This window comes from Toxoplasma gondii, chromosome X, assembly GCF_000006565.2.
Source record: "Toxoplasma gondii ME49 chromosome X, whole genome shotgun sequence".
Taxonomy (NCBI): Eukaryota; Apicomplexa; class Conoidasida; order Eucoccidiorida; family Sarcocystidae; genus Toxoplasma; species Toxoplasma gondii.
In genome coordinates, this window is record NC_031478.1 from 3,548,059 (window position 1) to 3,573,491 (window position 25,433).

Here is a 25,433-nt window from a genome sequence, read left to right on the forward strand (position 1 = left end):
TGCTCGATTAGCAAACACCGGCGGACTGAAGTAAATCGTACATGGGTGATACGTGTGTTGGCACAAGCTTCGAATGCTTCAGTGACGCTCAGCTGTAGGTGCAGCGAGCAGCTGTAAACCCGGAGATAGAAAGGGGTAATCCGAACAAAAACTACTGAGGTTAAAGTTGCAAGGACGAATTGAGAGTTGCTTCAGTGCCCCAGACAGAACGTGGAATGAAAAGGCGCGTTGCAGGATGTGCCCACACCGACAGCCTTGGCTCTTAGCATGCTTGTCTTTGGTCTATTATCCCATCATGTGACATGTTTAATTGAGCCTGCATCAAAGGGTGTGTTACATATTTCAAGGGGATGGGTTGCTTAACAATGACCGTTCTTCAAGCGTAAAACTGGCAGTTAGAGATGACATGTCGATTTCACGGAAAAGTCAATGCAAAGGTAGCGGAAAGGTGGGAAGGAAGCTGTGGCGGCAGGTGCGATCTGTAATGTGACCGTTCAGCGTAACGCTGTTGTGGCAGAAGGCTCTGGTGAAGAGGCAGTGTTCGGTCTGTGTAGGAAAGTTTCAAAACAATTGACCAGATATACACACGGTAATTCTCCGAATATCCTTTTTCAGCAGATCGGAGAGACTGAAAGAGTTCCTCTTTCACGAAAAACAGGCAAGGTATTCGCCCAGTTACCTTTTCGTGGGTATGTAGAGATATACGTATGGCAATATGATTATATATATGGATACAAAGATATCTTTGCTACGCATTATGCCTACACTTGTGCGCATACGCAAAAGATCGTTTACATATCCTTGTCGTTGCTTCATCTCAGGTGAAACGCATTTACAGGCGGTAGTGATCTCCAGGGAGACCTAGAATACTCGTGAGGTCGCCAAGAGGGCCAGATCCTGCCTGACCTCCGTTTGCTTCTTGTTGGTGCCGGGTATGTGCCGTTCTGTCTGATCTAACTCCTCCTTGGGAGGCAGAAGCGTTCTCCCTTCCTGCTGCGTGTTTGTCTTTGTTTTTCGCGTCCGTTGGTCTACCCCAAAAGTGTGTAAGGAGTTCCTCCTCCGGTAGCAAGCCATCAGTGAGACCGAGTGCCGCAATGGAGGTGGATACCACGTGGGGATCGAAACCTTTGGTTTCCGACTCTTTGAGGAGGGTTTCAGGTTCTTGTTCGGCTGCAGACTTCTCCTGCAATGCGGAGTGTGTCTCTCGGGTTTTCTCTTCGCGGTGTTCATGGCCGTACTCTTCTCTAATTCCCTGTATAGTTCCAGATTCCCTTTTCTCGTCTGTCGACATGTGTGTCGCTTCTCTCTCTCCGTTGCCTGTCTCTGCTGCATTGACAGTCCCGACTAAAAGAGCCTCGAAAGGATGAGGTGGGATAGTGAACTTCGTCCCATCGTTTTCAGGTGAAAAGGGGACTCCGAAATGTGACGGTCGAGGCCCTGAGAAGGATGGGTGGTACAAAATGTACGATGAGGCAAATCAGTCCATCCTCACAATGAACGTGCTTCGGCAGAGAAGAGACGAATCGAACAGAAGACGTAGACGCCGACAGAGGAGTCATGAAATGTCCGATTATTGAAAAATCATGAAAAATCCTTCTGTGCTCCACTGGCATTGTAAGCACCCATTTTTGATAGGGAGGAAATAACTGCAGCGGTATTGTTTCAACACGAAATCGCGGAAGGTGAAATGAAGAAAGTCATAGCACTGACGAAAGACCCCTCTCGCTTGAGAGCAAGGGAGAAAAAAGACACACAACAGAAATAGGTGGTCCCGAAACAATTACCTTTTGGCGGGTAGGGGAAACGTTGACGACAGTCCGCACAGTATGAGCATATACAGGATACACTCACGTTAACTTGCGCATATACGTGCACATGTACATAAATATCCGTGCAGATATGGACATGCCTCTGCATGCGGGGAACACGACCTGTCTTCTTGCAATCAAGGAATATTCGTGACACACTCTCAAGTGATAGCGCGTTCTTTGTTTTTGTCGTTCAGCGAAGCACAGGGGGGGACAACTCAAGAGGAACAGAGACTGTAGCTGTGTCACGCACCAGTCTGGCTGATTTGAATGCTGTTTGGAGGATATTCTGGAAACGTTTCCTCGTCGATGGCCAGGGCAGCAATGGACGATTGAGACCGTGCGACAGGAGGAACTGGGGTGGACCTCATTGTCGGAAGACCGAGGGCGGTGATGGAGGAAGCTGGAGAAAGCAGAACACGGACAACAAGTCTTTGCATGGTCATACATGAAATTAACCTCTTACTCGGGTATGCAAATGTTCAGGTTTGTGAGGTCGTATGACAGCAGAGATGGTTGCACGATGTCTTGTTCCGCCTACACAAAATCATAACACCGAGATATAAAGTCGCAGCCACCGATCGGGTCGGTCGCTCCGTCGCATCATGTAAACCCGATCTTGTAGACACACTTGTAAAAGAGCGCAGATAACTGCGCCGCAGCAAAACTTCCCTTGCTTCGAAAGGGGGAAGTTTGGAAAGTCTCGAGCATTCATCACGAATTACCACTTTCCTTGCCACGTTGTTGCCTATAACCAAGCACTCCAGTCAACAGCTTTCACAAGCTGCACATTCACGCCATACATATATACGTAAGATTGCATGTATATCACATCCAGTCTCTTCGCGTTGGTACATCCTGCATCCTCTCTTGTTAGGATAGACGCATCTCACCCCTGAATCGGATAGCATTAGAGAATTTTGACTTACGATTGACTATTCCGTGGGTGGCCTGTTCAGTAACTGCGGCTGTATTTCCGGAGTCTCCGATGACTCGGGGACCGAGATATGAGTCCTGGTTCCACCGTGCATGTTGTTGATTGATACTCTGCAAAAAGTCTGGTGCCTGAGATCCATTCCCAACGGGAATTTTGCTCTCCTGTCCGACAGGGGTTAGACCCGCAGACGATGTCTCTGCCGCTCCCAGTTCTGCATTTACCCTCTGATGGCGTTGTTGCCTGTTTCCATGACCTGTGGAACCACGAGTGTTTTCGCTTCCTTCTTCCTCCCGTCCTCCTCGATTCTTTGCAGCGGGGCGAGTGGTAGATCGGTTGTTGGCGTTGTTCGATCCACGTGCTCTATGTTCTCGTTGCTCCTGCTGTCTTACTTCAGGATTCTGGCGCTGATCCACGGGTGCGGCCTCAACCGACCTGAAGACGAAAAGGGAAAGAGTATGGAAAGGCTGCAGGAGACGCACAGACCAACGACGACTTTCAGTCCAGTAGTGGACTGTATACGCAGATGCATGGAACTGTGCAAAGCACTTTGCCGGGAAGCAGTCTGAGACGTTAGTGGTCGAAAATGATTTTGGATGAACTCCGTAGCTCCGTGGCGCGGTGTGTGTTTCGTCGGAAACTCTCTGTCCTTCACAGAAGCACGGTCTAGATTACTTTCAACTCTGGCTTGTACTACCAATTTAAACCGAGCAAAACAGGGGACGGCATTTACTACTGCTGGTCATACACTGTCATAAACGTAGTTACCGTGAGAGGGGTAACTGTACAGGCATTTGCGCATTTTGTCCTTCTGTGGAAACAGACATGGGCCGATCTAAATCCGCGAATGTGTTCTCGGTTGGTGCGGAGAATAACTGTTGCTAAAACAAGTGGTCCTCAAAGCCCGTGGATTCCCTTTCTCAATGGACTGGGTCCTTGTTTGCACTGTGCATCCCTGTCACCGTTATGCCATTCCGAAAAAAGGATGGCAGTAGCCACCTCCTACCTGAGGTCCATGTCAGGAGGAATAATGACGCGGTCAATTTTGTAGGAGGCGCCATTGAAATTTTCGATTCGCGGAGGGTCGCTGACGATTGTGCTAATATCATTCACCAGGTACAGTGAGGAAGGACCCTGGGCAGCAGACTGCCCGCGCAAATTAGAGAGCTGTCCGCGCCGTTTGTGTGTGACCTTGATCGTGCTTCCTTCCCACGTGCTGAAAGACTTAGACGTATCCAGGGGAATCTCTTCGACATTGATGATGTCCTTGAGTTCACAACAGGTAGCACACGAGAAACGCGTACTTACTGGAGTGAAAGTTGTTCGCTCGTCCCTCGAACGCAGGCATGTTCTCGGCATCACATACATGCTAACTGCTTGCCGTTGTTCGCGAAGGTAATTAGGATTTCTCCAGGTTAATACAGATAGCATGTGCTGTACACGGCTCATTTCTCCCTTTTTCTTCTCCTAGGTACCAACTGCTGTTCTCTCCCTTTTTCTTCTCCTAGGTACCAACTGCTGTTCTCTTCACCCTATGATTTCTCCTCCCTCCCAAACGTCGAGCAGAGGGAAGAAAACAGCGCTCCTCACCAGAGTAAATATTGTTTTTCATCACAGTACACCGTGAAAAACAATTCATCAGCTGCATTATCGGAGCTGCATCGTCACTCAACTGAATTTGTTCCGCTAGTCGAAGCAAAAGCATTATTAGACTAGGGCGGTTGCTTCTTTGCCTTGTTACGGTACGTTAAAAAATTCAGCATGTAACCTCTTTGATAATGATCCATAATGGTACAACTGTTGTGAACTATGCCAGCGATCACTTGTGCCTGTGGCTCTGTCGGCTACACACGCGCTTTTACGGGCAACTCCGGTGATATGTTCTTCCAAGTACCGTAACGTTTTGCCTTCAAACGACTGGATTTGTTTCCATATCCTGTAGTTCACAACGAGGAGAACATACCATGCCGACTCCTCTGTCATCGGTAGAATGAAAAAATGCTAATGCTTTGCAAGAAACGGGTACTCAGCGAAATCGGCAGCCACTTGAGTGCTCGGCCTCCAGCATTGAACCTCCAGCGATTCAATCATAAAAAGGTATTGCGCAGTTATGTCAGGAAAATGATGGAAACAGGCTCACCTGAGGAACAATGTGGTACTGGAGAAGTCTCCATTTCACTTCCCATGGCAGTTGGTGCAGATCAAGGGGCAAGAGGGCCTTGATTGCAGAGTTGGTGGGCATGAACATTGTCATATCACGAGTTTGCTCGAGATAGAATGTTGCTCCGCAATCTTGCATGAGCTTGTTCAGCTCGGAAAGGTCCTAACCGTCATGCAGACAGCACACATTCACACACCGTTGCTGAGATAATTACAGGCAGGCTTTTGGTCCCTCACTTGATTTCGGTGACTACACAAGCCATGGTGGACTCACAGGGTCCATTGCCGCATGGTCTTGAACGCTGGCGAGATGGTTGATCGACGGATTCCCGGTAGATCCACCCATTGTGGTTCCCATGACTCCACTGTTGAATGTCACTGCTGCCGACTGCTGAGATGCTTCACCCCGATGCGTCTGTTGCACAGGTGGCTGAGTCGGCGCAGCTCTACCGCAGTGGACTCCCCGATAAGCCGAAAGAAGCAAAACGGCGACAAACAATATTGTCGACGATGACGCTGTCGTCGACAGAAGACGACGCGATGCGTTGAAGTGCGTCATTTTGGCAGGAAAAAACACGACTGAAGCAGACCTGAAAAACGGTGTAGAAGGACGTCACCCGGGTTACACACAAATAATCACGGGGAATACGGGGCTTCAAGACGCAAGACGTAAACCTCTTCAGACCTGTCAGGAGCTTAACATGACTCAATCGGGCAAAACCCGTCTTATATGGATGTGGACGGCGACCCTAGAAACCTGAGCACAGAAATAGAAAGATGTTTCAAGATTACAGGTCCACTATGATCTCCAGCTCCGGTGAGTAGTAGTCATGTGCTGCGAAACCGTACTTTGAATTGCAAAGGGTCTTAGTTTCTTTTTGTTTCTGCCTACCGGACAAACTCAGTAAGATGCGAGAAATTTCTTTGTGTGGTTCCCGTGGCCCCAAAAGGTGTTTCAGCCTGAAAGGAAGAATTCTAGTCACCGACCTAGTATGGCTCAGTCAGTTTATTCGAAAACATGATTAGTATTCGATAGGATACCCTGCGTTGTCTCGAGGCGTGCCCACCAATGCTGTACTGCATGGGCGCCTGGCATTACAACCGAAAATAGTGAATATCGTGTTCTGTAGGAAGGCAGCTGCGGTCAAGTTAAACTGACACTGGTTGCCTATCACAGGAGAGCTCGATACGCTGGCGCAGAACTTTCGAGTGATGTCACTCAGAACCACGGATACGACTATCAGAAATTCATCAAGAAATAACCCTCACCTGACGCTTATCACAACAGACTGTAGTGTCTGCCGATGTTCTCACACAGAAGGAGACGAACTGACATGAAAGAATAACTTTCGACCAAGAGAGACACGAGAAATGTCCATATCAAAAAGGACATGTGTTCGCTTTCTTCTTCAGCATTTTTGAGTAGGAAGTTACTGCGCCTAGTGTTCGCAGTGCTGCCTTGCGTTTGCAATCTGTTAGGGGCGGGGCCTGCTGTGCCATGCCAAAAAAGGGCGGGTCGTCCCGAATTCTTCACAAAGAGGTCGTTGATTGCTGTGCGGAAATTATCGTGTAAGAGTTCTCAATGAGAGGTGCGCTTGATGGAAAATCACCACAAGTACACGTCGCTACGACTGGGGAGAGGATTAGACGGCTTGATTCTCACTGTGTCGGAACCCCTTGAGCGTTTCGAGTGCTCCAAAAAGATACCAAAAGTGATGGACACTTGTGACTGGAATTATGCCCAAGATATTGTTTACGGCTTTCGCCAGCCAAGGCTACAGCGGCGAGCTAAACTGCTGCTAAACAGACGTCAGACCAACAGGAACCCTGTTTTCGTGTGTTCCGTGCCACCAGCAAAGCCGGGACTATCCTTAGAACCGCAACTGTTCCGAGTCTGCCACATGATTTGCCGTCATCTGTAGAGTTGGTGTAGTAGCCTAGGGGGGGTCCTATACCATTTGGCCCTCCTTTTCCGATAATTCGCTTGCTTTGCGTATGCAATACATTTGATTGCAACTGCAACGCATCTTTCTTGCTCCTGAAAAGTTCACTTGAACTGCTCCTGAACTGGGGGAGCGGTGCCTTGTCCTTGACGGCGCGCCCACGAGTGGCAAGGCAGTATCTCTAGTTTATGAATGCTGATGACGTGAGATATACCAGGCGAAAAATAATGCACAAAGGCCATACACGTCATCGCGCTGGGAAAAGTGCATTCTGGAGAAGACCACTGGTTTGGCTCTGCGCCGGCGGCCGCTCCTAGCAATAGCAAAGAGCAGGTTTTCAGCAGCTCCTAGGTCGCGCGACTGGTCGTGGTCTCAGTAGCAGCATGCCTCCTTCTTTTTAGAACCCCACAAGTACGAATAGGTTGTTACTTTCCGTCGACATGGGCAGATAGGGACTAGATACAGCTTTCATGGGAACAAATGTCCGGAAACTCGCTGCCCAGCTTGCTGCTGCTTCTCAGTCTATTGTACCGACGGTTGGGTAGCGTAGTGTGCGCGGCGACTCCTGACTCCACCGCCGCGAAAAACAAATTTCTTGCTCCGCTTATGCTTCCAGTTTGGTCCAATCAGAATAAACCATATAAAGAAACTCAATTAACCCCGCGTGTGTCCACGTTGAAAGGGGAAAATTCGGAACCGTTGCGTGGACAATGGCAGCGAGGTCTGGTGGTTAAGAAAGCACGGTGGGAGGGGGGGGGGGTCACGTGTCCCGCGCTCACCCGCCGTCGTGACTTTTGAGAAAAAAAAGTAACTGGCCGAGCAGAGAAGCACTTCCTCGGTCAGCCATGGTTTGTTGCCACTGGCATGCGCATTCGGTTCTTTACAGAGTGGCTGGTTGATTGCGGAGTTGAGGCGCATAGTCAGAAAAACTCGAGTTGTGCAACGCAGGCCCGTTTAGGAACCCTCTTCTCTCCATCTGTCATCACTTTTACGTGGAGGTTGTCAAGGTCTGCACCCTTACAGACGCGTTCGAACCTCGAGGCGGGTGGTATACATGGCTTGTCATGTTATAGCCAAATCCCGCACGGAAACTGCTGTTTTCAGCGGAGTTTTGTCCATCTCTTCGGAGAGATACGAATAAGAATTTACTGACGTCTCTGGTAGCAGTTATCTGGCGTCTCCTCGAGCCTGGTAGGAGCCGCCAAGAAAGAAAACTCTTGTGGCAGGTTCCCGTAACGTTGTTCGCCGCCGCACAACCAGTGCCTTTCTCTCACCGTCGCAGATGGAGTAAAATACCGCTTCAGTAACCATGTGCTTGTTCACCTTTATCGTACCAAGCTTTCACGTTCCGGACTGGGAAATAAGCGACGGAGAGGGTTCTGGGATTCAACATAAGGATCGGAGAGATGGAAATGGAAGGCGAGGGGGATTCGCGGCCAGCCGAGCGTCCCAGCTGTCAGCAGTTTACTCCGGGCACCCTGCCTTGAAGATCGAGCCACTTTTTCGAGCTGACTCCCCTTACCCTATTTTAACTCTGCACTTTATGGATCCGTCGACAAGGAGACGGTTCTTCATCCACGTTTACTCTTTTTTCCGTCCGAGAAGGACGTCCATCCTCACCTTCACAATGCCCGTTCCGTTCAGACGGCGCACCCCCGTAGGTTCGGTGGTTCCGAACGAGTCTGTGACCGAAGCTCCGGGGAATCGCTCAGAGCGGATTGTTCCAGGTGTGAGAGGGACAACCTAGAAGCAGGCAAAAAGCATCTCACTGTTTGTTTATGTGGCCGGATACCCGACGGGCTTTAAAACCTCTACATAGAACGAACTTGCAAAGAGAGAGCTAGGGAGCGCACGGCGACTGGAGAACCCCCCGGCAAATTTTGCAGGTAATGAGCATCTTCAATGTATATGATGGAAAAGTAATGGCATATATTTGGTTTGTGTATGCGTTTCACGATTGGCGGAAATGTGACAGGCGGATCTCTTTATTTGTGCCACATCAGAGCCGTCCAGGCCCAATGGCAATGTGGAACCATGCAGGATCACCAGGTGAATACATCTCTGTATATTATTGTCCTTCATGAAGGTGGTCTCCTGGCGTGCAAGTTACTCGCCGGGGAACTAGGTCCCGACGTTATGTCTCGGGCAGAAGTGTCATAGTAATAATGCTCTGTCGATCATTGAGAAGCGTTGCCGTTTTTGATCACGTGCTCCGGCAAAGCTTGGTGTTCTGTCACAGTATTGTAATGCATGTAAAAAGTAAAGAACGCCCATGTTGTTAATGGGGTTCAACTACGTTTCAATGCAGGCTGGAAACAACTTGAAGCTAGGCTGACCACTGCTGTACTCGTGGCACGGCGCCGATTTTCGGGGCAACGGTGTATTGTGCATTCGAGAGTCGTGTTCGTGTGGTAGATAAGGGTCGTCTGGTTAACCATCCTGTATGCGACAGTTGGACACAGTTGAGAGTCTTGTTGAACATTCAGTATACTGGCGAACGTCACGTCCAGACGCGGCTACACTGCGGCGTCGTTTTTTTTTGTGAGCGAGGTTCGCGATTTCTTTTCCAGCACCACGGAACTCATTTCCCGGGACGGGCATGCTGTTTTTGTCCGAACACATGCCCTTGTTTTCAAAGCGCTGTCTCCTTGCAAAACGTACCGCGTACTGAGCGAGAGGGACCATAATGTAACTTCGCTCAAATCCTTCGAGAAGAAAGGATATTCACTTAGATGTGTTGTTTCAGGCTTTTTGCAGCAGCGAGTGCGTACACATAAAACTACACACCATGATCCTGAACACACACGCATGTTGAACTTCCCGCTACCACCTCTCCAAACGGACAGTAGGAACTGCAGTTGCATTGCAGAGTCACTCTTTCTGCTCCAACGATCGAAGACTTGGAATCAGCTGCTTCCGTGACCTGGTGTAGAATACGGCAAGGTGTTGGCGTTGTTTGTTAATGCTGGGCTTCGAGAAAAACGTTTCGCTGACGCGTTTGTTGTGCAGTTGTAATACAGCTTCAGCAGCACACGAAAGGCGTAAAATTGACAAGATCCGAGTCCGAATGAAGCCGCTTCGGCTAGTATAGCTTGTCAGTCTGTCCGGCGAGATGGACACACGCCGCAGTGAACGCCGACGAAATAGTTTCCGCTCTCAGCACGAATGAAACGTCTAAATCGGAAACTCGCTACGATTAACACCTGGAGTGCCGCGGTCGCCGTAACCGTGTCCTCTCAACAGAGGGTACTCCAGCGATAATTAATTGCGGTAAAGCGGACAAACAATCACATTTTACTTTTCTCCCGTCCACAAATGCTGATGTACGTACAGACGTACGCATTGTGCCTGGTTTTCCACATGGTTGCTCCACACGTCTTTAAACTAGGATGTATGTACGCACTCACAGATGACAGTACGGTACACAGAACAAGAATATAGGGACTAGAATACATACTTCCTATGCATGTACAGCAGATCATGCACAATGGGCTACTCGTTTTCTCTGGGCTGAACCATGCGGAAAGCATGGCTGACCAGCTTCAAATGCTGTTTCTTTGAGCGTTGCCGAGACACACTGCAAAAGGCTCGAGATGGACAAACCCGCATGGAGCGCGCGCAACTTGCGTAGGAAAACCTGTGAACGCCGAGGAGCATTGAAGAATAGGAAGGTGGGCCAGTGGCCTATCAGAGGTCCACCTTTATCAGCGTTGAAGCCTGGTCTGGACAGCGCCAATTAGCCACATCGACGACTGCATTTTGACCATTATAATCGCGTCAGTTCCTGCCTGCAAAAACACGGTATGGCAGAGGAACGGTCAAGCACTTAAAGGCAGCACGCTTTGTAGTTTGTAGAAAGAACCTCTATGGCAAGTAGTTTACGGTACATGGCTTCACACACAAACGTTTGACATTATTCACTGTACAGGTTGAAACACTACTTCAGGCCGTGGTTTCCCAGACTCCCAGGTAACAATATGAGATAGAAGCTCTACGGAGAGCAAACTTCGATAGTGTTTCTTCGTGTCTTTTAACCACTTGACACCTGGACTTTGTGACTACATCACTAGCACACGGGCGTAAATAAGGAGCACTCGGTCACTTCTCGAACAAATGATGGATCCCAGGGTTTGTTGGTAGGTGCACACATTTATCAACATGTGAGAAATTAAGTTATATATGATAACGAAAGGCCGCTTCCAAGCTGCCCACAGCCACCTTTGGACTTGCAGCATCGATTCACTTCTCCGTATGTATCGCCCTCGTGTCATCGCTGCATCCAACTGACTCAGAGCGTAGGAGAAGTGGGTTCTGCACAGAGTTTCGTCTTGAGTGGGGAGTGCGTCCTCTTCTTCCCCATCCCTCGCCATCTTCGACAACGGCCTGGAAATCTGATATTCCCCGCAATCCGCCGGCTTCCGACCCCCTACGCGTCGCTGTTTGTAGACTCGAGGTTTCTTGGCCGGCTTGGCTCTTCGTGAGCCACGCAAGCAGTCCGCCAAACAATGGCTTGCTTTGTGTACCGCCCTCTCCACCTCTCTCATCGTTTTTCGCCACTCTCTCTCCTTGCAGTCTGTGTTCCCCCCTATATCGTCTCTGCCTCTCTCCGGAAACGATCCCTGCCGCCATGTTTGCACTACCAAAACGAAACCAGCGTGCGACAGGGGCTTCCCCCCATCCGACACCGTGCCGCCACGGCCCTGGGTCGAAACACTCCTCCGGAGCAGTGGTCCCCAGGCCAATCTCGGAAAAGTGGCGAGGGTCTGCCGCCTCAAATCGGGCCATTGATGCCTGTCTGCTCAAAGACAGGCCTGTCCGTGGAGTCCCCGGGGTTAAGGGCCCGGGAGGCCGGCGACTCGCCACCCAGACCCGCCGCCCGGCCCACACCGTCGAGTGCACGTATTTCCACATTTTCCCGCCAAACCCGAGAACGACAACGCCAAGCACGAGGCTCGCAAGTCCCGCTGCCCACCCTAGTGGATTTAACGGCGGCTCGTTGAAGATGATCACACCACCTAGACCCATGAAGACCGTGAGGGTCGCATTCATTATGGGGATGGTCTCGGACGCCGGGTAGTGTCGCAGACTCTGAGATAGAAAGAGAAGCTCGAGGAGAGCCGAACAAGCCACGACCAGGAAAAGGACTGGTAGCCACGCATGCTGAAAAAGAAAGACGGGGTTAAGCAGACATAGAAGCATCCCGATGACCGGCCAAACCGCTGCGGGAGCAGTGGATGGCGACGACGCGATACATGAATCCGAAAAGGAGAGGAAGAACGCTTGAATCAGCTTAATAGAAATGCCTGAGAGATATACAGGGACAGGACACAGCGGCGACCAGACCCGATGGAGACGTACACAACCGGAGTGTCTGGAGGTTTAGAGATAGAAACGCTTATCTCGGAGGAAGAGACATACGCCAGCGTCGCAACCGGACGGAGGGAAATTGTGTTGAAGTTGCTCCCACCGGATAACATCTCGCTGCTGTTAATGAACACGGAGAATCACACATGCACATGCTTGTCTTTTGCAATGTCTGTCAACATCACCAAAAATATTTGCGTATCAACGTCTGCAATGATTTTTGAGGAGATAACGACCACTGCGTGTAGTGTTGCCTGAAGACAGACACGTTAAAACTGGCGCATGCAAAACCGAAAAGAAAGACTAGGGGCCTGATGAAGTAGTTTCCAAAAAAAGTGTCTTCAGGTCCTAGCTCTCTTCCTGCTTTCTGCCGCGCTTGTCTACCCCACTTCTTCCCTACCGGTTTCCCGCTCGCAACCACCCTCGCCTCTTCGCGTTCATTAGCCCTGCTGTTCCGATACCTACTTTTGGTTGATATACCATTTTCCTCTTTCGGCGCTTCGGTAGTCTGTCCCTTTCCTCCGTTCCTCGAGGCACTTCCACTCACTTGCGACAGCTCCGAGGACTCCCCCCGTGGCAGGGAGGAGCACGTGGTGCCAGACGGATAGAGAGCGACAGACACACGCGGGTGAATCTTCGTGCTCGCTCTCTGAGGGACTGCTGCAAAGTTGTGTGTTCTCTTCCTCTCCCCCGTCTCCGAGAGCGCTAAAATCTGCCTGCTCATCCACAGCTGCAACGCTGTTGTCCGACAGCTCGTTATCAGGGCAGCCACCCTCCCCCTCGAATGTGTGGGCAGACGGACCAAACCGCTGGCTCTGTCGTGCGCCCTGCATGTGCAGTGTACGTACGCCTTGGGACCACAGCGCCGAATCCACTTCTCGTGCCTGCGAGTGAGAGCCCGAGGATCTCGGCAGTGAATCGAGACGCTCCTCTCTCTCTTCCTCCAGCAGGCGGGACGCGGCGGTGACCGACAAACATTCTGCAGCAGCTTCCGCGGCGGCCTGCTCTGAACGGCGTTGCATGGGGTAGAACAGAAGAAGCGCAATGCCTGCAGTAACAACTATTAAGCAAAAGATCTCGTAGACGATGGCTGCAGGTGTTCGGAGCTGCCTCGACAAAGTTGCCGTGTCCGGAAGAGGAGGTTCCGAGGCAGCGCACAGCGTGATCGTGACGAGACCACTGACTACGAAAACGCCACCTGCGACGAAGAAATTCGGAAAGAACAAGCGCTAGAGAAATCACGACAGACCTGTAAAAGAGGTGGGAGAGAAAAGGAGACGGCGAAGATGACGATGCGCCACCCCGGTCAGTCTCCGGTCAGGGAGTTCCAACATTGCTTACTGAAGAGCGTGAAACCCTCATGCCTACACGAAGTCAAGACGAACAACGGGACTGTTGTGCGTAGATTCGAAAATATGAGTCGACAAAAAGACACAATATAGCTTCGATTCTTGCGGGTAGTCCGCAGTCGCGCATGCGGTCGTCGTGACGTGTTTCAGCTGTCTCGTCTCCTCATCGGTTGCCTCGCTGTTTCCCAGTTCTCTCCCGTTGAGCCTCACCTGTTAAGTTGACTTTGTCGACGACTTCCCCGAGCACGAATCTCGCCAGCAGCACGACAAACAAGATTTGGAGGGCACCGAATCCAGTGATGTTGGCAGGAAGAAGCGAGAGAGAGACGATGGAGAGAAGAGGAGAAACCACGCAGCTGCAGAAAATGCCAAATGCCCACAGTGGATCCCAGCCGGCAGGCCAGACTGAGCACGCGGCAACATCATCGCCCGCAAGGCTCGCGGGAGGGTCTTCCGGAGCGGCTTCCCATGCGGGAAAGGAGAAACTCGCAACTGCGCTGCGTCGCCGTGACTCCGAAAAGCTCCCTGGAGACCGGCACATGCGCGGGGAACGAAACTCTGCCCCGCCATCGAACGCAGTCTGGACGCCTGAAGGAGAGCCTGGAAGAAACGCCTCAGAAGGACACCCGCCTTCCCGGTTGCGCTCTCGTCTCGACGATGAACTCGAGACTCTCGAGGGAAACGAAGACACAGGCACGGTTGACGAAAATGAAGGAGGCGGAGAACACGTAAGAGACGGGGGAGAAGACGAGGGATCTGTCAAGATATCACAGGTTGGAGGTAGCGGAAGAACTGTCAAAGACTCTGCCTCGGCCCAAGGAGTTCCTGCAGTCCGCCTTTGATCCGCGTTCGCAGCGCCGAACGCACCGGGAGTGTTCCTCACGAAAGAATAGCGGATACACACATCGCCGAGGGCAGAGAGAAGCGTTCCTACCAGGCTGACGATTATCCCCACGAAGAAACAGATCGTCGGAGGAAGACTCAGGTCGTCCGGGTCTGGCAAGAAAGAGGCTGGCCGGAAAGAAGGCTCAGAAGAAGACGCAGGCAGATCAGGAAGACTCGGGAACGTTTGTGGAGACAGAGAGTCGGCAGTTTCGAGAGAGGCGCCAGGAGGAAGAGTTGCTGCAGCTGTCTTTGCAGCCAGAACTGGCATTCTTTCCCCGCGTAGAGATTCCTTTCCGGCTTCTTCAGTGGTCAAAGAAGACACCCTACTTGGAAGGGACTGCTTCGGCCTCTCAGATGAATGCCGAAGCTGTTCACTCTCTCCACTCGCGTCCTCTCCGGACCTTTCTCGCACGGAAGGTGACCTGTCTACCACGCCCTGCGCGACAAGATCGAAGGAAGACTGCCTTTCCCTGTCATCCTTTGCGCCTGGAAATTCACTTCGATAAAGAAGCGGCAAAGAAGTGTGATCGGGGTTGGCTTCCCAGTGTGTCTCCGACACACGCTTCTCGGACTCATTCCGGGAATGCTCATGTCTCCACCCCGGGGCAGTTGTTGTTTCCTGTCCTGCAGACACAGGGAAACTGGACGTCTCCTTTCTCCCTGTGAAGCTCCTCTCTCCGCCTTTCTTCTCCTGTTCTTCTCTCGTCTCCCTGCCTCTCAGAGTCTCCTCTTCCTCCTTCTCTGTCGCCGGCCACTTGGACCTCCTGGGAGACAACTTAGGCGCAGCAGATTTTGTCGCCTCCTCCACTCCCACTTCCCGCGTTTTTCCACGAGGTGGAAGTGAGCTGTCCTCCTGCCGTCCCCGTGCATCTTCTCCCTTGCGCTGAAGACGCTGGAAAATCTTCTCCTTCGCCAGCGCGTCCTTTCGCACCACTCCTCTCTCGGTAGCTCGCGCCCCGCTGCCCCCGGCAGAGAGACTCGGGAGCCTCCCACCTCCGTCGCTGGTCCAGACGCTCGAGGCACTGGTTTCTGTTGCTTTCTCTGGCGAAAGGGTCTGAATTGGCTGTACACTTGTCTGTTTTTCTGGGGAAAACGGCGACCGAAACACGTCGTGGGCGACTGGCTCTTGCGCTTCGCGCGCCAAGCCGGAGAGGGAGAGCGTCAAACTCGGCGCATCCGGCGAGGAAAGAACAAGGGAGACGAGGAGAAGGACGCAACGCAAGACAGCTGTTCGTGACTGCAGAAGAGACAGAAGAGGAAGGAGTGAACGCGACGGACTACGCGCAGATGGGGAGGAACGGGAGGATAGGGGAGGGGAGGGAGCGGGATGCAGAGAGGCAGAAGAGAACAAAGAAGGAAAAACGCTGTGATGGAGTGAGCAGAAAAAAAAACAGTTCGCAGAACGACTTGCTTCCTCGGACCCTCCACGCCCCGCGCACCCACGGGCGGGAGTCCGCTTTGGGTGTCTCATTCGCGACAGTTGCTCTCACACACACAAGTGCAAGAGGACGGTGAGGAACGCAGAGAAAGTAAGTCAGGTGTGCTGATCGCGTATGGAAACCGTACAACAGAAAAGACGAACAAGGCCGAAGTCGAGGGATGCAAAAAGGAGGGAAAAAAGACGAAGGTAAATCCAGAACGAAAAGTGTACGATACACCATTCGAGGACTCGAGTAGATGGAAACTCGCCGATACAGCTTTTCAGAAGCATTTTTCTTACGAGGTGTACGTACGCCTACACCAGAGCACACTGAAACTTGGTGAAACGGAGGGATACTGCTGCTTTTGAACACTTCTTCAAAACCGGTGTCTCGGCGTCGTATTCCAGGAGAGTCTGTACGAGCGGCGGTGACTGAGGCAAACTGGGAATCGCTCTCCGGTTGATTCCACATAGGTCTGAGCAGAGGCACGATGCAAAATCTAGTTTTTCTGTCTTCCCCCGGAAGAAACAAAAAAAAGGGAACGACCTCTGCAGTGCGCGGTCCAGAACGATTCGAGACAGCACGGCTGCCTCATCGCGGGGGCACCGTGGAGGTCTTGTCGGAATTTCTGCCGCGACGACCCTATCCCTGAAAATGCCAGAAAAACGTAAGCCAGTTGTCCCCCTCTACCAAACTCTTCGAAGGCCGTTCGCTGCTAGACCACCGCCCCTCCCAAGCGCAGCAGGATTTTCGGGGTCGTCTAGCGCTTGTCTTCGCAACTGCGGCGGCCGAAAACCAGTCTCTAAGACTGCAGGAAAGGGACGTACCCGCTCTCTGCTCAGGCAAAAGAAGAAGTAACAGTCAAGCCAAGGAAGCGTGCGACACGTTTCGCGATCTCGCTGAGCTGACCTCGCGGCTCGCGATTGACACGGACCACCGTGAGACGCCTGCGGATGTCGGCATGCGCATCCATTGAATCGTTTCCCGAGTTCCCAGGTTCCGTATTCTTTGCAGAGAAAACAGGACACACGAAACACAGACGAAATACGGGACCGGAAGACACAGAAAGCGAAGGTCGATTGAAAACGAAGACAGCGCAAAAAACTCGACAGCTCGAGACACACCAGTCAGCGCAGTCCGACAAGCTGCTCGTTTCGCAAACTTAAAACCCGTTTAGCTTTCGATTTCTTTCCTGTTCGCTGACAAGGCTCCACACGCAGCCTTATTCTGGCATTTCCTTTGATAAATGTCCTTTCCCGCCTAGAATACCCGAAAGACGTGAATAACCCGCCAGTATTGCCGCAGGCGGAGTCTGACCGTAGGGTAGAAGGCAGGCTCACCGTCGACACTTCGCATGAATGATAAGGACTGCAAAGGTTCACTTCCGTCTTAAAACGCATGCATCCCACGCGCTTCGAGGACGCTTTTACCGCCTGTCCCCAAATTCCACGCTTGCGTGGAAAAGAAAAGTTCTGTCGCGCCAAACGAAAAGATAGAACGAATAGAGCAACAGAGAAATGAGGGCTGGAGATGGCTCGAGCCGCCACCCGAAAAGTCGCAGTCGGAGTCTTTTCGTTCGCAAGTGAAGACCGCTGTCGAGCGACGTTCAGAATTTTGAATGCGGACTGCGCTTGGTGTGCGTGAAGAAAGCAGAATCCTCGAAATGTGTGAAGAAGTCACCGCCTATGGGTCTTAATCTCTGCACATCTTCTTTGTTAGGTCCATCACACAAGGACCACAGACAAAGGCGCATGAAGGCAACTGAATCGACCGTGCGCCCACTGCTCATTTGCGGTAGTCCCGAGTTTTCCCAGCAAACTTCTGTTTCCCTCACTTGTTCACCTACTTTCCGTCGATTCGGGATCTTCACATTCTTCGTTCACCGTTGACCGAAGTGTAAGGACTATTACAGACTTCGCTGTTAATGAACTCGCCTGCTGCCCGCTGCCGCTCTGTACCTAAATTTCGTGTGCGAGGAGGCCTGCGAGAAAAGGCACGGACGCCGTCGTCAGTGTCCTCACTCTTCCGGAGAGCATTGCGTCCTTTCCGCGAAATCGTGTATGCTCCTTTTTGTTGGTTACTCAAAACACATCTTCCTGCGTGCATGCCCGCGGGACTGTAGATGTGTGCAGCTTTCGACGACAACCGCGAGAACGCAGACGAGGATGTGTGCTGAAAAACAGGAAATATCAACACAGACAATGCCCGTGTGTCTGACTTTATTTCTGTGTGACGAAACTCTGTAAGTAAAGGAAGGCGCGGTGGAACGCGTCCAGGGGCTTCTTCTCGGCTTGTCGTCCGGAGCTCGCCTTTCTCGGATAAGCGTCGCATGTATGAACACATTCCCTCATGCTCCCTCTTGTTTTTCCTTCAAGTTTTTCATAAAACTCTGAAGCTGTGCACTGACTCTGTGCTGTTTCGGTTCCTAGGTTGTTCTTTGTCGTTTCGGGAGGTTGTGCCTTCTGGATACTCTTTGCCGACGAAATAGGCGCCGAGAAAACTTTTGTCTCGTGTAGAGTCAAGCGCCCTACAACGAAAGAGTCATGTTCGCTTTCGGTTTTTAAGAATTCGCCTTCTTGTTTCCGGTTCCTTCGCCATGAATCCTTGCGTAGCTCCTTCGTCCCCTGCTCCTTCCTCTGCTACTTCCCCTACTTCCTGTTCTGCTTCGTGCGCTTGTGGCAGCTCTAGTCTTTGCTCTTCTCGCTGTTTTTCACGATCTGTCTGTTTCTCTCCGCCTGCCGCTATGTCGTGTGACGTTCATTCTTTCTCCCGAGTGAGGCCAGGATGCCTGTCTACGTTGCTTCTAGCCGCGTCGCGCGTCCGGAATGAGACAGCGGCTTACAGTTGTAGCAGCAGTCGAAGACGGCGAGTTTCGCGACGGTCGAAGAGGCTGTGTGCACCCTCTGCACTTTTGCTCTTCTTCTTTCTTTCGCTGAGCTGCTTGGGAGGACAAGGCACAAGCGCGAGAGAAAAAGACGAGAGGTACTCAAACGTGAAGTCGTCGAGGGAGAGACATGCAGAGTCGCGAAAACACACAACCAACGGTGAGTTTTCCTCCCAAAACACACCTTTGCGTCCGCTTCTTGTCGACAAGTATTTTTGCGTCTTCGAACATGTTGGTGTGAATGCACCCACCGCGTCGAACATCTCGGCGATAAGCATGCAAAGCCTTCTTGCTGCGAAGCGATGCAGGAACGCGGAGTTCCTGATTCGTTCACGTGTTCGCGGGCTGTCTCGCAATCGGCCCTAACCAGCGAAGCCGTGTGCCCAAGTAGAGAACGGCCATGCACCCGTAGACAGTTGCACTCGCCGCCGCGGTGCTGCCGCGAATCTCTGCTGCCATGGTTTTCGCATAACTTGTTCGTGTGCTCTGAACGACAAGAGGCATTCGCAGACGAATTCACCTCCCACACCTGCATGCGAGCTGACGTCCCCAAGTGCGGGCCTCTACATGCATTTATTCTTGTGCGACTCTGCATCTACGTGCGGCCTGCTCTGCAGAGGTGTCTGCCGCAGAAGGATCCTGGCGCGCGAGCCGGCAACTGTGGAACTGACTCGCAGAGTTCGCTTCCCCCCTCCACGCGAATCTAGGCTTTTGCATGTCGTGCAGGTGTTTGTCTCCCCTCAATGGGCTTTCTGCCTGACGTCCCTCGAGACCGCCGGGACGAGGTTTTCTTGGCTTGCCACGAGCACGAAAGCAACAGTAAGCAGCTGCGTCATGTCGCGGAACTGAAGCAGCAAACGCGAAAGCAAGGAAGCGCTGCAAAGGCGAGTACATCGAGTTTCAGTTTCCACAGGTGTCTCTCTTTACATCGAATTTAGGGAAGAAACCGGGGAGAAAGAGGGAGAGAAGTCTGGGCAGAAGACGCGAACGAAGGAGGAGGGACGCCGGAACTCGACAGAGTGGAGGCAGCGCCAAAAGGTGTTGTTGAATTCATATTGGATCTCGAGTCTTTCGTCACAAAATGAGCTGGAGTCGTATGGAGAGAACGATGGAGAAGAGGAGAAGCGGCATTCATTGCAGAGAGAAGAGAGGAAGAGAGAAAGAAAAACGTCGGGAGACAGAGAGGGGCGCTCGACGCCTACGGAGTCGAGGAGACAGAGACGGAGACAGGCAACTGCAGGTGCAGGTAGCGCATTTATCGAGGACTTCTGTGGCTGTGTGTTTTCTGTGGAGCTACGCGTTGTCTCTTCATCTTTTGAGTGTTTTGCGGGGTTTTGTGTTGGAAATGTTGTCGGATCTCGGTGCTTTCCATCGCCTCCCTTTCCACAGAGTTTTCTCCCATCTTCTCATCTCCCTCCAGCCTGTCCTCCTCGACGTTTCCTTCTTTTCATGCTTGCCAGTGTTCTCCTCCCAGTCGTGTCTGCTCCCGAGGCTTCCCGTCGGTTCTCTCAGTTCGTCCTTCGCGCTCACGTCCTGTGTGGCTCGCTGTGATCGGCTTCTCTTTCTCTCAGCGTGCTGCCAGCGCAGAGACACAGAGTCCATCTTGCGACGCCTCGCGTTCTACTTCACCCCTGAAGCGGTCAAATCCGACGTTTCCTTCCCTCCGAAGAACTGCGCGGTTCGTCTGGCTCTCTCGACGCATTTGTAAAGACAGGGAAACGAAGAGACATCACGTTGCGTGGGGTGGGACAACGTGTCAGAAGGTTACTCCGAGCTAATGGCATTGAAGACTGCAAGGTTGAACTCGGCGGCGCCGTGCGTCGCCAGTCGAGCTTCTGGCCGTCTTCCCCGCAGTTTGGATCAGACCGGCGTCTTTTCCATTCGTTGTGTTTGTGTCAGTCTCTTCACGCAGTGCTCCTCGTCGAATCCGCGTACAGGTATCGTTTCTCTGTCGAGCACTGAGGGAGGGTCCTTGCGTGTGTCTCCTCAAAAAATATCTGTCTCAACCCCCGTGTGCTGCTGTTCCTTCTGTCTTGTTTGCGCCAGTCTTTCACTTCTGCTGCACTGTGTTCCAAGTGCGACGCGCGAGTAGGCGTCGGGAAAATGACAAGGAAGAACGCTCCTCTTCTCTGTCGCTCTTTCTGCGAACGATGGTGAGTGGCCAGTGCGCCTCTCTTCTCTCCCTGCTCTCCCGTGGTTCTTGGTCCTGCCTGCTCTCCGTTGCCTGAGGCGATCGAAATCGATTGCTTTAAATAAAACAGACAACGAATTTAATAGTCTTGAAAGAACAGACATCGCCAATCAAACCGTCCAAGGCTGTGGCCGATAAAAACGACCCTCAATGACCCGTTCTGCATAGGTTCGTCTTCTGCTCAGTGATTCCACCTTGTCGTCGCTCTGTCACCTTGCCGTCTCTGCCTCCCGTTGTACTCTGACTCTTGACAGCACGTCTAGTGTGCTTTCCTTCCCTGTCTCTCTTTGTTGTGGGTCTACCGACCCTTTTGTTGATCGCGAGCAAGGCCATTCGTGAGAACTCTGGTTCGGTCGAGGATGCGCCGCTGAACGATCTCTCCCTCCACCTTTTCCATTTCGTGTATGCACCCTGAGCCCTCACTTCTCATCATACTGTCTCCTTCGCAACCCCCGCGTACGTCTGCGTGCTCGTTATTGTTCTCTCTACATCTTCGTCTGTGTGGAATGCTGTTTTTCTTCGCCTTCCCGGCGTGTCGCTGATCTCTGTATCCGTACCCTTTTCTTTTGGCCGCCCTCTCCACAGGAGCTGCTCTCTCCCTCTCGGCTGTGTCGACTGTGTACCCTCTTCTCGCTTTGTCTCCATGGTTTCCTTCGATTTTCGCTGCTTTTCATCAAGGTATCATGCATGTGAAAACGACTACTTCGCCCCCGCCCCTTCGGGAAGCCCTCAAGCTCTTACCTTCTGCTATCCGGACTCGGTAATTTGCTCCCCTCTGCGCGATGGTGAGTCTCGGTTTCTCGGTCGCTGTGAGAAAAGCCAGCAGACGCAGTTCCTTCTTTTTCCGCCCTCTGTGTGTATCTCGACGTGTTCCCTCGTTTGACTCCAGAGACCCTCGGAAATGCCACTTTCTTCTCTTCCACGACTCCGGGTGTCTCTACACCAGACTCGCGAACGGACGTCATTAATAGACACGTCGAGATCTCCTTTCACATACAGACGGATCGGCCGCGTTTGTCTCTGTGTTGGCGCCAGATATGGTTCTGGAGGGAGGAAGTTTTCACTGCGGTTCTGTACGGACTACACAGATCGGATTTTGGCCTTTCGTTTCCCCGGCAGCTTTTGCTTCCTTCGATTTCAGTGCTGCGATCGATAAAACATGGATGCCAGCAATTGCACTTTTTTCAGTCGCTCGCGACGGAGCCACCTTCTGCTCCAAACTGGGCTTCGAGGTGGCCGGTCTCGACCGCGAAGAGAGCGCCGAACAGGAAGAAGAGGAGGACGCGGCTGCGTGCTACGACGGTACGGGAGCACAGTGCAGAAGGGCAAGGAAGGGCAAGGTGGAGAACCTGTTCTTCGACGTTTCTCGTGTCACATCGTGTGCACCTCCTTCTGTACTGTGCGTCATCCGTTTTCCATCCTTGCTCTCTCTTCGTTTGCCGTCTTTCTGTCACTTGTTTCCTCTCTGTTTGATATGTCCACTTGTCTCGTCTCCCCCTTTGTACCGTTAGTTTCTCTCTTCTCGGGTATTCCTTTCGTATTTTTCGTCTTTGGCGAGAGATAGCCTCTTTGACTCTGGGCTCCGAACCGGAAACGAGTCGTTGGATCCTTTTCTCTCTGCGAAGCTTCGCGGTCTCAGCCTCGTCCACGTCTCTCCCATCTCCTTGTGTCCCCCGGTCTCCTGCAGGAGTCCCTGCGGCGGCGCTGTTCGGTCCGGCCCCGAAGCCGCCGCGGACGGACGGTTCGGGCGCGTACGGCTCTTACGGGCGCCAGACGTGGCGGCACTATTTGTTGTGGCTGCAGTATCGTCTGTCCCGCTGCATCGAGGCACTGGTCCCGCGTCCCGAGTTCTGGCTGTTTGCTTTCCTCTGCTTGTACTTTGTCGGAAAGGTTTTCGGGGCGCTCCGGAGCATCGTCGACCGCGCCGCCTTCCAGGGCGCAGGCCACCAGTTGGGCTCTGCTCCAGGCTACGCGTGGGCGTCTGAGGGCGCGACGAGTGCGGAGGCTTCTGAACAGCACGGCGGTCTCGGCGGAAAGCTGAGGATGAGGGGAGTCTCTTCTGCAGAGGAGACAGTCTCCTCGCCGTGTTCGCCCTTGCACGACGAGAGACAGAACGAAGCCTCAAAGCGAGCTGCCGCGGCCGCTGAAGCCCGGTGGGCCCAACGAGGCGGACAGCCGAGCGCATGCAGAGTGAGAAACGTTTTCCCGCCTTCGTCGCGGATGGGAGGAAGCGACGACGAAGAAGAAGTCTTGAGTACAGAAGCAGTCAGAGAAATCCTGGCGGGACGCTAGGCGAGTCCTGGTCCTCGGGTATGCGTGTGGGAAGCCGACTGCCCCCATAAAGGACCGTTTTGTTGACAAATGCCTTCTCGCCGTGCGCTGCGAGGAGGACTCCGAAAGCGATGGGAGACAGCAAAGCGGGTGGTGTCCCCAGAACGAAGCGGACCGTCGTGGCTGGGTGAACGAGTCACGCTTCACAACGGCAGTCCGCGCAGGCTCTCTCAATTTCCATGAACAGAGGAGCATGGGGAAAAGGCGTCTGCGATGGTTTTCGGAACTCAGAACGGCGAGCAAGTGACCGGGGGGAACTGAAAGGATAGCGGCGCTCGCGGGAAGGTTTCATCGTTCCAGTTTTTCGTTTGTGATAGAGGGGGTGATGGCGCTAAAGCAAAAGTGCGAGTGGAGAGATGTAGCGTTCCTGGGGGAGAAGAGAGAACGAGACGGGATCGAACTGGACGGGCGAGGTGGTTTCGAGGAAGCAGGAGATGTCGAGCTCGAGTGTTGGCCGGCTCGTTGAATGCCAGGTGGTGAGCAACTCGCCACGCACATGTTTGTAAGATCAGAAGGGAAGAAAAGACGAAAAGAAAGGCAGTGCTGCGGAGACAGAGTGCACGCTAGCACACACACAAAAGGCGAATGGTGCCTGCGCGAAGTGTCTACCCCACGTGGCTGACAAATCTCCTTAAAGTCGCCGGGGGGGAAGATTTATCCGTTGCGCCCGACCCTTTCGATCTGCCTCGCTTTCTGGATGCCGCTTTTCGGCTTGCTTCGTTGATTTAAGAAAAACGGATTTTCTACACTCACAGAAACGCTTCTGCTGGAATCGTCAGTGGCCGCTGTGGAGCTGAGTTCACAGATCGTGACATCGTTTTGACTCCAACTCTCACATTTCTTTTTCGTACAGAAGAAACGCGCTGCCTGTACCTCTCGACCCTACGCCAATTGTTCTTCGACTCCCTTTCGATGCATAGTTACTTGTATAGACAAGGAGAGATTTTGGTGAACGCTCTTCATGAGCTTCTTCACGTGATGCTGTCTTGCTGAGGTTCTGCGCGAATCTGGGGTGCGGGCTTGAACTGGAACAGAAGCCGAGGATATCACGGAAGAGTTGTACGTGTTTTCTGAGATTCCCCAGTTTTCCGCTCTTTTCTTCCGAGAGAATCGTCTGCCCGTATCGCTGACAGTGACGTGGAGTGAGTCGGAAGTATTTGCCGTTTGCCAGGGAACGGGGGAAGTCTGTTGATAAAAATTTCCGTTCTTTAAAAAAGTGTCTGGGGGGCCGATGGTCCTTCAACTCAAAGTTACGTAGGACTTTCACTGACGTCCGCTACTTGAAGGAAAGCCCAGCTTTTTCGACGCGGTTGCCTGTTTCCCCATGAAGCCAAGCCACATTTAATCCCAGTGTTGTTACTTTAACAACCAAGTATCTATCCAGATATGTAAATATTTATATGAACATACAGCTGTATTCGTATGTTTACGTAGTGTGGGTTCTGCTAGTGTCGAAACGGATTCAGTGCTGAGAAGGGATCTCATGAAAGCGGTGACATCCAAGGGAGGTTGGATCCGGCAAAGCTACATTGCTGTGATTGTAGGGACTGCAGAGCGCAAAGAGGATTGCATGCTGCACTCGCGATGGTACGGATTCACTGACAAGTAAGTAGTCAGAGAGAGGTGGATACACCCAGAGCCACAACACAGGCATCCGAGGAGCTTTGGATAGAACATGCACCTCTGGGTGTCTTTATAAATCATTGTACAGAATGAGATTCAACTGCCTGATAATATATACATCCTTTAGGCGTTTGAATCCTTGCAGAGTATAGAATATATCTACCTAAAGGCAACTTGATTGGGTGTCGCCATCGCTGCTGACACAGCCTCCACCACCATCTACACAGAGCCTGAGTTGGTGGCAAACGCCCAGGAAATGCAGTGGTGAATTGGGAATTGCACACCAAGTGCACAAGTTCTGCACTCCTTAGCGTCTTCGAAGCCGGGAAAAACAAGGGGAAAAGAGTAAACTCAACACCGAATAAATGGCAGGGGCTTCCGGCAAAGGTGGTGAAATGAGGCCAAGGGCGGAACACGCCAAAGAAGTCCCAGATAAAACCGTAGAAACGAAGAGTTAAAGCAATTGTCATTTTCCTGGATCGGCTCTCAGGATTTCCAGATGGGTCCAGGTCCTCCCATTTCCCCAATCCTAAACTCCCG

At 52.2% G+C, this 25,433-nt stretch overlaps 3 protein-coding genes across 3 annotated transcripts; 1 reads left to right on the top strand and 2 right to left on the bottom strand.

The window, feature by feature from the left end:
- Positions 1-561: 561 nt before the first annotated feature.
- On the bottom strand, positions 562-5,653 carry TGME49_223830 (fasciclin domain-containing protein). The gene is made up of 6 exons (XM_002366028.2): positions 5,177-5,653; positions 4,883-5,065; positions 3,749-4,008; positions 2,738-3,177; positions 2,062-2,211; positions 562-1,437 (listed from the first exon to the last, which is right to left on the bottom strand). The coding sequence occupies exons 1-6, from the start codon at positions 5,459-5,461 to the stop codon at positions 833-835; spliced, it is 1,923 nt and encodes a 640-aa protein (XP_002366069.1). The 5' UTR covers positions 5,462-5,653; the 3' UTR covers positions 562-832.
- A 2,058-nt stretch (positions 5,654-7,711) lies between these two features.
- TGME49_223810 (hypothetical protein) lies at positions 7,712-17,320 on the bottom strand. Its single transcript, XM_018780020.1, has 4 exons — positions 13,769-17,320; positions 12,757-13,407; positions 11,134-12,148; positions 7,712-10,633 (listed from the first exon to the last, which is right to left on the bottom strand). The coding sequence occupies exons 1-4, from the start codon at positions 15,912-15,914 to the stop codon at positions 10,612-10,614; spliced, it is 3,834 nt and encodes a 1,277-aa protein (XP_018635914.1). The 5' UTR covers positions 15,915-17,320; the 3' UTR covers positions 7,712-10,611.
- Positions 17,321-17,489: 169 nt separating this feature from the next.
- On the top strand, positions 17,490-24,451 carry TGME49_223800 (hypothetical protein). Its single transcript, XM_018780019.1, has 7 exons — positions 17,490-18,908; positions 19,475-19,567; positions 20,320-20,426; positions 20,795-20,901; positions 21,618-21,724; positions 22,128-22,241; positions 22,627-24,451. The coding sequence occupies exons 1-7, from the start codon at positions 18,461-18,463 to the stop codon at positions 23,229-23,231; spliced, it is 1,581 nt and encodes a 526-aa protein (XP_018635913.1). The 5' UTR covers positions 17,490-18,460; the 3' UTR covers positions 23,232-24,451.
- The last annotated feature ends 982 nt before the right edge of the window (positions 24,452-25,433 follow it).